We start from the raw sequence: 10,585 nt of genomic DNA, 5'->3' as shown, positions 1-10,585 counted from the left end.
TAGTTTTATTTATAATCTCTCTGGCATGAACAGCGTAGTGCAAAGTCTACATGATGATTGCCAAAATGAATAAGAAATAAATGATCTAAAAGAGTAAAAATTTCTGTAGCAGTGTGTCTACAAACTATAAACACGCAACATTAGCATATTCACGATTAGACTTTTATAAGTAGACTTTGTCGCGGGGACAAATCTTAAGCTTGTTTTAAAAATAGCAATTGCCATGGTTCAGCGAAATATTTATATATATACGAAGAATTCTTTTAAAAATTAAAAAAGACGATGGATTTTGGCAGACTACTCATCAGGTGACATCAGTTAAATGAGAAATTAAAATCAAAAGGATATTTACAATGGCAAGAAAAATTAAATGAATTTTATCCCCAAATTGGGAGATAACGTTTAAAGCAGGAATATTTCAGGAAGCCAAAAAAATTACCGAAATTTTGTTTTTCGATTGCTACGTTATCTTTCTATTCTCGAAAAAATACTCTTCTACCACCTTCCTCGAAAGAATGTCTGCCTGGGCAAATGTCGAGGAATGCATGCAGTCTTTGAGCTTAAATATGAGTGTGATGCTTGCTATATGTAGGTAAAATTTCTCGAAGGTTGAGTGATAGGATATAGCAGCAGATGTACAAGCTTGCATATCTGGAATAAAACTGCTCCTTTGCACCAAAAAGCAAAGCATGAAAAACTGATTCCAGAAGACTCAGCAATTGAAAAAACATCTTTTGAGTAACACTTACTGTGCCGATTCCAATTCTGACAATAACTTTAGGGTTATTAAAAATTGTCGAGTGTTATTTTAGTTACGCGTTATAGAATCTGTATTAATTAGTTAACTAATCCCGAGGGGCCGAAAAAAGGAACTGGTGTTTAATTTATTCAAGATTCAATCGTTATCTCTCTCCCAATAGGGAGATGACGCTCAGTTATTCTTGTCAAACACAGTACGACATTTTGCAGACGCTGACACCTGAAGAGTAGTCCGCCGAAATGCATTATGTCTTTTTGTTTTTAAACTATTTCTTTATTTTAGAACTATTTCGTTTGTGTTTTAGAAGTAAAACAGTTTTTATTTAGAATTATTACGTTATTTTGGCCATCCAACATGGCAATTGCTATTTTTGAAACAATCTAAAGTAACATCTTCAAATGAACTTGCCTCAAAAGCTGTGTACATTGCATACATGAAAGTATTTGGAATTGGTTTCACAATAGCAAAAAACATAATCCTCATTCCTATTCTTCCTACAATGGAGAAAATATGAATGAAATTTAATTATTGAAATATAACAATTACTGGAGAATGTTTAGTTTGTGGTAACGTTGCGTAAACAATACTCAAAATTGTGAAGCTATATTTATTCCTCTCTTAAAGTGCAAATGAAACGAAAAATTTTCTATCTGGAGTAATACATTTATTGAAGAAATATTTTTAAAACGACAATGGACATTCTAAACCAGTTTACGCATATTACTTTTAATTCTTTAGATATTGAGGTTCTTGGTTTGTCCGATTTATCTAACTTGTGACGTCACGTACATTGCATAATGAGAACTAAAATTATTAGGTATATTTACCGATTTCACAAGGACAAAGTTCCCTTCATTGTGACGTGCTTAATGCTATAAAATACTGGCTATTTAGGATCAACCTTAAATTGTCAGGAAACTTAAGAGTGTTTGACACATTGTAGGATCTCATTATGCAATATGACGTCACAAGTTGTAAAATTTGGAAATCACAAAAACGTCAAAATGACGAGAATAAAAAGAAATATGCATTAACTGTTTTACAAAGTACGCTGTATTTCAAAAGTTCTTGTCATATCAAACATAATTTAACTTGCAAAATTTTCGTTTCATAGGCACTTTAATGAAAGGATCACAAGTTTTCATCGCATTGATGGAAGTAATGTGAATCGACAACAATGGTTTTACAACTTCTTTAAGTTTCTATGAAATATGTACAAAATTTGAGTCCAAAAAATAAAGAGTTAGTTTAGCTAAAAAAGTTAGTTTAGCTAAAAGAGTTAGTTTAGCTAAAAAAGTTAGTTTAGCTAAAGTTATGGACACTTCTATCAAATAAGGTTTCTTAAATAATCGATCTCGATGACAGAACGAAGAACATATAATTATATAATGACTGGTTTGATTATAGATTGTCTCATGTTAATTTACAGAGAGATTACTAAGTGCAGTAGCAAATAAACTTAACCATTCTACCTTTCCATTCACATGCCTACAATTTCACAAAAAAATTTTCCTGGCTTAAAACCTTGTACGAGTGTTTAAAATGGCCGCCGAAAGGCAACAACAAAGAAAAACTTCATCGAGCAAACATTGCAGAACGTTCACAGCGCTCGTTTGAATATAAATTAATGAAAGATTGCCATTTGCAAAACGACTTGGCACAAACATGAAACAAAACTTTTTGTGATGTAATTAGGGAAAAATACTTTGTTCATTGAAGAATTCCATGTTTTCATACAAAATCTTTCCCAATTTCTTTGACTACTTTGCTCGAGTTTTGCATTTTAAGTAATAGTACATAATGCTCATACTGCGTAGCCATAAGTTTTAGTTGTTTTTGTTATAGGTGGTGAAGTCATATGAAGTGATCCTAATAGTCATATCTTAACATCATCTTAAGAATAAAGCAAAAAATAATTTTCAAATCTTTGTACGGTAACTTACCTAAACAGGCCAAAAGGTCAGACAAAGCCAAGTAAAAGATAATATTTGGATGAGCAGATGGAATTAGTCGCTTTCCATGACGATATTCCCACAAATGTCGAAGTTGCACTGCAGCACCACAAAAACCAAAAACAGATGATACTATGTTGATGGCAACCATAATTTTAAAATGAACGTCGTTCAAATAAATGTCATCAAAAAGACAACGATTAAACCAATCACCGAATAAAGCCATAGTTTTACAGCAAGATGCACCAAACTATTAATATTAATAATATATTATTGCAATTTTAAACAAGTATTTTCATGTATAATTTTTTAAATATCAGCCTTTCTTCATAAATCTTGCTTATTTAATACCGTATGTGTTTTTGTCCGGACAAATATTTACCAACACTAATGTGGCTCTCACATGAGCTGAACAAGTGTGGGCTATGATCAACAACAATCAGTTGACAGCCTTTAACAGTTTGCTACCAATCATTCACAAATATTATTTTATATTATTATTTACTGTAAATTTGTCAATTGAGAGTGAAAACAATATTTTTATTTAGTGTAAAGTCGTGAAGGTAGAGTGGAAACACCATTTATTATTTAGAACAACCTGTCACATCCCACAAAAGATATTTATAATTTATCATAGTATAAATCATAGGATATAAATAATTGACCTTTAAACCTTTTATGTCTGCAAAGAATTATGACTTGGCAAAATTTATTTCGTAAGACAAATAAGTGACAAATTGTGTAATCTTGCATATATACATGTGCCTAAACATAGAATATGAAATTAGCTTTTGTAAAGCTTGGTTTTTTCTTTGTCAGTCCAATATAAGGACCAATCTTGATTTAAATTTTACTCTATATGACTGTTACAGAATATATGAATACGTACTCCATATGCCAATCCATTAGCATATTTTCCTTTTAATGACCCACAATAAGTGGAGTAAGAACATATAGAGTGAAGTTTAAGTTGAATTTTTTGTGTTTCGTTGATTTTTATTTAACTCATTGCTTTTGTTTGTAGGTAATCGAAGTCACAGATTTTGATTCCGTAGACAATCACACACATTTGAGAAGGTCTGAGACTTCTTCTGATTGTTCTCAAATTTCATTAATAGAGCGTGCATTTCTGTTTGAACAGCTGAAAAAACATGCAGAACTTGCCTAAGATGATGCCTAACACGCGATGAAGAATAAAACCTGTCAAAAATCTACAATATTAATTCTACACTGTATAAACTAAACAATTGTAGAACATGAAGGTTACTTTATCTAAGCCTAAAATGCAGGTGTTCTTTCTGTAGAAGCATTTAATCAAAAATGATGACTGGAAATCCTATCTTTTATCGTTTACGCAACCTAGAGTCTCGTGATTATCATTACTTAGTCAAAAACAAAAATAACTGAAGGTATTTCAAAAACTAGCTTTCACTCGTCTGTGTCTATCATATACATGAATGTAATTGATTTTTTTTGTTTTTTGGGGTTTTTTTAAAAGTGTCCAGTCAATTTAGTATTGAACCTTAAAAAGACCAAAACAAATGTTTTATGATCGGTCAAAAGTAAACTTTTGTTTTTAAACACGATCAATTCACATAATATGAAGCAACCATGCATACAAATCTTCGCATGCGCAAATAAAGCAAAAAGTTTGATGTTCTTGATTTTAGTCAACAGAATATATTGCAGTCACGTGTGAAATTCTAGAAATAAAAGATATTTACCGTGTTTGAAAAGAGCATAACAAATGGTTTGGTATAATTGTAGATGTTATAGTTTATAGTGCACGCCTTTAGAATTCGTTAGCTAGTAAGTCACAATTTATATAACTAATGAATAATCAAAAAATTGTTTCCACTAATTTACACCAATAATACAAGAGGATGATCTTCCCTTCTAGAATCAAATTGAATCATCAGTTTGAGCCCAATCATTTTTAAGCGTAAACAAAATTATGAAAGAGACATGAGATAGCGACAACCAACAACATTAAATAAAATGTAAATCGAAAAAATAACGCTGATTGGCCTGTAGCAGTTGGTGGATTCATTTGATACGTAGTTGGAGCTAATTTTGTCGTTTCATCATCACTTGATTTCGATTCTTCATATTCTTCATATTTAAAGGTTATTGTGTCACCATTCTTTGGTATCAAGCGATCAACACCAACTGATGAACGCTGACCGTTAATATACAAAAACCAGAAGTATCCTTTTACATTATTATTTTCCAAACAACAAATAGCTGTTATGAGACGACCAAAATCATATTTTTTGTATTTAAAGTTATAACATGGATGACGTTTTGCTGCTGCTTCTAACAAATGAAATGCAGTAGTGTTGACATGAATATCTATTTGCTGAACTGGAACGGAATTCGTAAATTGATGACTAGTGAAAATAAGCTCCACTAACGCCGTATTCTAAATATAATAAAAAACAAAATCAAGCTTAAACACATTTATGAGGGAGCTTTCATGGGATTTCTTGTGTTTTGTTTTTGACAATTACGAGAATCTTTAATTAGCGTTTCATTAGAATTCATATGATATATAATTTCAATCGCAAATGAAGGGTAATAATTCCATTTTCGTCTTTGATAATACATGTTTTATGATCCAGAACAACATACGTGTTGTTCTGGATCATAAAACATGTATTATCAAAGACGAAATACATGTTTTATGATCCAGAACAACACGTATGTTGTTCTGGATCATAAAACATGTATTAGTGCCTATGCAATGAAATTTTCATACATTGTTTTATTTGCTTATTCAAAATTACTTGCTCCCAGCATCATTTTCATGGAAACAGAGTTAAACTTTGACAAAAGTGGCGGTTTTTGGTTCTTTTTGTGCGAACTTTTTTGGCTGCCATGTTTGCTAAATTGACGTCATAAGTAGTACACATTTTCAACATGGCAATAGAAATTACTATTAGTTTGGCGACTTCCGTATTACTTATGACGTCAAATGAGCAAACATGGCGGTCAAAGAAATTCGCACAAGAGGACAACTTTTGTAGTTGAAATTAGTCCACTTCCACTCAATGTAAAACAGATACAAATATAATAAATTGCTTGCAAACAACTGATCATTAAGGCTTTAAAAAAGTATATAAAAATTTCACTGCATAAACACTTTAAGTCATCTGAATATTAAAAAGACTTACTTTAAACGTCTGGTTCGCCAGTCCAGAGTCTCTGAATCCTAGGGATAAAATTGGCAGGTAAAGCAGAGAACAGAAAATAAAGTTGAAATGAGATAACTTTCTGAAATTATTGACTTACAAATTAAATTTCAAAAAAAAGGTGAAATTAATTTTTTGGCGTGAGTAGCTCATGAATTATTACTTTTTTAGTTAAAGGCGGTTTGATCATACGTTCACAGTTAACAAGATATCGGTCAAAGCAAAGAAAATTCAATAAAATCCAGAATAATAAAATCCAACAAAAATATTAGCATTCATCCCCTTTGCCAATTATGACAAAAGCAGACCCTTGGGCTGGCCAACAAAGGCTTAAACATGTATTGGAATAAACTCAACCTATTGCCGTGGAACAAGTTCCCGTGAAAATTTCTAAACTCCATATTGTCTCATTATTCTTCCACACGATCTTATTTCGGTTGAAAATTATCCAACTACACAATAGACATTGATCGTTATTTTTGCCAGGAAAATGTTTTTTTTTCGCTTCAACGTTATTGAACAAAGAAGAACTCATCCTTTCTTACGCGTTCATTAAGAAATGAAAGATGCTCACTGAGTTGGCACAAGCTTATGAAAACCAAGAAGACCTTCGAGAGAACTCGAGAGCAGATCAGTGCAAGGCCGAGAACGAAGGTCGATGGTTGCACCTGCTCGAGACTCGAGAGTTCTCACAAATATCTCCAAGGTTTGCATAAGCCAGTGCAGACACGAAAATGATCTTTCATTTCTTTTATAAAATAACAAAAATGCGAAACAGACAAATTTGAAATAAAGTTTTTCTTTTTCCTCGAAAACGTATTCATGATCGATTTTCAAATTCTCTTTGACTGATTGATTGTTATGATTGATTTGATTGGTTGAGCTCAGATGTGTTTTGCACATGCTTATGCAAACACGGCTATAGAGCAATCGCCGCATACGTTTTATTGAGATTATTTTATTTACTAAAAAGACTAAGCTATTAATAAACTCTACCTTGTCTTTTCTTTGACTCTGTATTATAACTGCCGTTTCCATAAGATACATGTTCGTATACAAAACGGAGCAAATCACCATTTTTTGGTTTTAGTAAATCAGCACCGACTGGTGATAATTTATCATTAATGTAGATCATCCAGTGATGACTAGTTGAAACGTTTTCAGCAACACAACAAATGCTTGTTATATAACGACCAAAATTGTATGTTTTATATTGAAATTGGTAACATGGATGCTGGTTTGCAGCCAATTGTAGGAACGCAAAAGCATTTGAACCATTTACTGCTTTTTTAATTTCAATAGTTTGGGTTGTGCCTTCATCAAGATCCCTACTGTGCTTTGAAAAGCCGAGGTGAATCCTCACTGATATCTGTAAAATGGAAAAGGAGAAAAAGGATAAAACATCGAGTTTTATCACCTTCAACTGCAGTTATGTAGGTTATATTTTTTTGTTATCTTTGACATTTTACAAATTTGGAAAATTTCCGAGCTTAGACTACATTAGACTACAGTAGTGTTTGCTTCCTTGGCAAATGACTTATTTTTGTATCTTTTTTTTGAATCATGATTCAAAATCGTTTCGTCAGCATTTCCTCAAATGTAATTATGTCCAAAAAAGGTATTACATGAATTGTAATTTTGGTGCAATCTATGATTTTGTCCAAGTTTTTCAAAACGTCTTCGTGTTGATGGCAATAACATGAGCAACAGGAAAATCTTTTCCTCGCCTGAAAATTCGCCTCGAGGTACATCTGCCATTTTGCAAATTCAAATTAAAAAGTTGCAAAGCGCATGCGTAGTCGTTTCTGGCAAAATCGATTTTCGGATGTTAAGCTACAGTCAGTACAGTGAATGATTGTGATTTTTTGACTTCTTTATATTGTGCATAAATACTACGGTAAATATTATCACGATCAATTTGTTGGACTATGTTTTTCTTGTCATAATAAAGTAAATAGTTTGAGCCCGAGAGTATCGTTACATGTTTTTAGATGTAGATCATCCAGGTTGGTATAGTCCTGAGAAGGACTGTTTTTGTTGATGGCGTTGACTGACGTTTCGACAACCTTAGCGGTAGTCATCTTCAAAATCAAAATTTGACTACCGCTAAGGCTGTTGAAACGTCAATAAACAACAACAACAACAGTACTTCTCAGGACCCTACTAAACTGGACGATCTGCATCTAAAAACATTTAACGATACTCACGGGTTCAAACCATTTACTTTATTACGATCATTTGGACGACAGAGCGAACAACTTGCTAACGACTACATAGCTTTTGCAAAAAGATGTAAAAAATTTTTCTTTTCATCGTAATTTTACATGATTTCAACCGCTAATATTTTGCAAAACATGTTTGTAGTGCTTTTATACTTATTCAGTAAATTAAAATCGACAGTGTTGTTTGATGAAAAAAGGTTTTTTCGCTTTTAATTTAACTGCTAAGAGACTTCAAAAACATACAATTGTCATCAACACTGACCGAAAAAGAGATTAAAAATGGTTGTAGCATCCGAATATATGGGTTGTAAAAACAAAAAAAAATGTATCCAAAAACTCGAAAGCAGACAACAAAAGCATAATTGTTTACTTGAATCCCCCAAACCCCAACGTTCCTTAAATTCGTCATCAATGCCACCTCTAAGAGCATTATATATAATCTCTCTGCATACACAAGCAGCTAATGTTCAATCTTGCATTATGTTATCCATGTTGAATGTTCGAGACCCATGGCGTGCGAGACAAATAATGTTTAGAATTTCACCGGAGTGACTAGCAGCGTAGCCGTGGTACTTGCATACGACGTTTTAGAACATAATTTAAGGAAAGCCACACATGCAGGATTTGACCATATTTACAGCGATATTGCCATTGTCATTCTTATTGCTATTGTTATTTTATTGCTGTTGCCCTTCATGGGCATAAGAAAATCGATGAAAGGGACCCTGGGCTCATATTCATGTATTCATGATATCGTTTCGTCTTTAACTTAAGACATCTTCAGATTATTTGAGATAAATTATATACACGAGGTTTTAAATACAAGCATTTATTACAGGGTGTTAAATTATATGTGAAGGAAGTAGGAAGTTAGTGTAATTTAACACCCTGTAATATATGCTTGTATTTAAAACCTCATGTATATAATTTATCTCAAATAATCTGGCCACGATATTCATGATACATAAAAGTTATTTTGAAATTTATTGTTTCGCTGAGGATTATAACATGCATGTATAAAGTTCAGCCGCCTTTCCATTTTGTAGCTGTCATGTTTATTGATACTGACAAGACATAAACATTAACGTAATTATATTCAGTATTCAGACGCAAAGGGAATTACAAATTGATTGTTCTTATAAACACGTACTTTAAGTAAATCCTAAAAGGCTACTTACCAATGGCTCGATTTCATTTTCTAGAAGAGAGATTAAAAAAAGATTAATGTTGTCATGATGAAGCAGATTTTGTTGCCTGTTTCAAAAGTTACCCAAAACGATGTCTCACTATACATATTTTATACTCTATTCAACAAGAAAAAGTTTTCTCGCTCAAACTTTAGCTCTCTCGTCACTGCACAACTTACAGCTTGAGCTTGCTCTTTCTTATCAAAACGAGTAGTTGATATTGTGATTTGATGTTGTTTTAAGAGCAAGCGTCAAATATCATGTTTAAACTGACAACTCAACAACAGTCTATCAGTTCGTGTAAAATGTTTGTCTACAAAATTTATCAAATGAGGCAGAAAACATCATAACTTAGCGATTGCTTTCTTAATGGTAAATTTTTGTTAATTATACTCGCAAATACTACAAAATGTACGTCAAGTGTTTACGATAAATACATATGAATCTCGGTTTACCTGACGTTAAACTTCTCGTAGGACGATGAAGTTCACTTGTTTGGTTTGCAGCAAAACCATTTGTCATTGTCAGAAACAACATCAACAGATGAAACATATACATTATTATAATTTCAACATAAAACGACCGAAATTTAACAATTCAAATTACTGTAAAATACGGCAGTGTTTAAGCTACGTCAGATAAAACGTGTTCATAAGGTTGGATTTAAATTAAAAAGCATTGCGACACGACCCTTGACCGTGGCCAGTCATGAGTATTAAATTCGATGATTTTCATGTAGCGACCGACATGCCATTCACAGTGAGAAACATGTGTGTAAAACATTTGGTTGAACGACACGAGATAGTAAAAGACATAAATTATAGATGACATTATGACACAGCATGATGTCTTAATTAATTGACAGTGACGTGTTTGGGGGATGGCACACAAATTTATTCATGGCTGTCATAAAACAAATAAACAATTGATTTCAAAGGAAGTTAATACGGCAGAACATTCATATATGAATACTCGACACCCCCCACCCCCCCCCTCCATTATCTATACTTTGCTACTAATTTTCTTAAGCCTGGTTTTTACTAGCGATATAAGCATAAGGACAAACAAAGACAAAAGAAAATACAAATGAAAGCAATGAAGCGACTGACACAAGCATAAGCATAAATATAAGCACAGCTACTTGACATAAGCATAAGGTAGAACAAAAGCAAATTGAAAAGAAAATCCCTTCTTTTGTTTTCTCTAACCACCGATCGAGACGTTAGGGTTAAGGTTTGTATACGTCATGTTTACACAGCCATGCCTGAGGTTA

The 10,585-nt window shown here is 32.6% G+C and overlaps 1 protein-coding gene across 1 annotated transcript; it reads right to left on the bottom strand.

Annotated features, from left to right (window-relative positions):
* Positions 1 to 4,372: 4,372 nt before the first annotated feature.
* On the bottom strand, positions 4,373 to 10,081 carry LOC124454685. Its single transcript, XM_047005462.1, has 5 exons — positions 9,768 to 10,081; positions 9,304 to 9,323; positions 6,900 to 7,272; positions 5,886 to 5,923; positions 4,373 to 5,134 (listed from the first exon to the last, which is right to left on the bottom strand). The coding sequence occupies exons 1-5, from the start codon at positions 9,868 to 9,870 to the stop codon at positions 4,649 to 4,651; spliced, it is 1,020 nt and encodes a 339-aa protein (XP_046861418.1). The 5' UTR covers positions 9,871 to 10,081; the 3' UTR covers positions 4,373 to 4,648.
* Positions 10,082 to 10,585: the final 504 nt, after the last annotated feature.

The sequence above is a fragment of the Xenia sp. Carnegie-2017 genome, unplaced genomic scaffold (assembly GCF_021976095.1).
Source record: "Xenia sp. Carnegie-2017 unplaced genomic scaffold, XeniaSp_v1 HiC_scaffold_3, whole genome shotgun sequence".
Lineage (NCBI taxonomy): Eukaryota > Metazoa > Cnidaria > Anthozoa > Malacalcyonacea > Xeniidae > Xenia > Xenia sp. Carnegie-2017.
The sequence above is the reverse complement of the archived record's forward strand: the minus strand, read 5'-3'. Positions and strand labels throughout refer to the sequence as shown.

Excerpts from the sequence above, each read along its gene's own strand:
- LOC124454685 (XM_047005462.1), bottom strand. The coding sequence starts at position 9,870 with ATGTATATGTTTCATCTGTTGATGTTGTTTCTGACAATGACAAATGGT. Across the intron at positions 9,324-9,767 it reads TACGAGAAGTTTAACGTCAG|AAAATGAAATCGAGCCATTG; the intron begins GTAAACCGAGAT and ends TCTCTCTTCTAG. Across the intron at positions 5,924-6,899 it reads AGAGTCAAAGAAAAGACAAG|GATTCAGAGACTCTGGACTG; the intron begins GTAGAGTTTATT and ends TTTTATCCCTAG.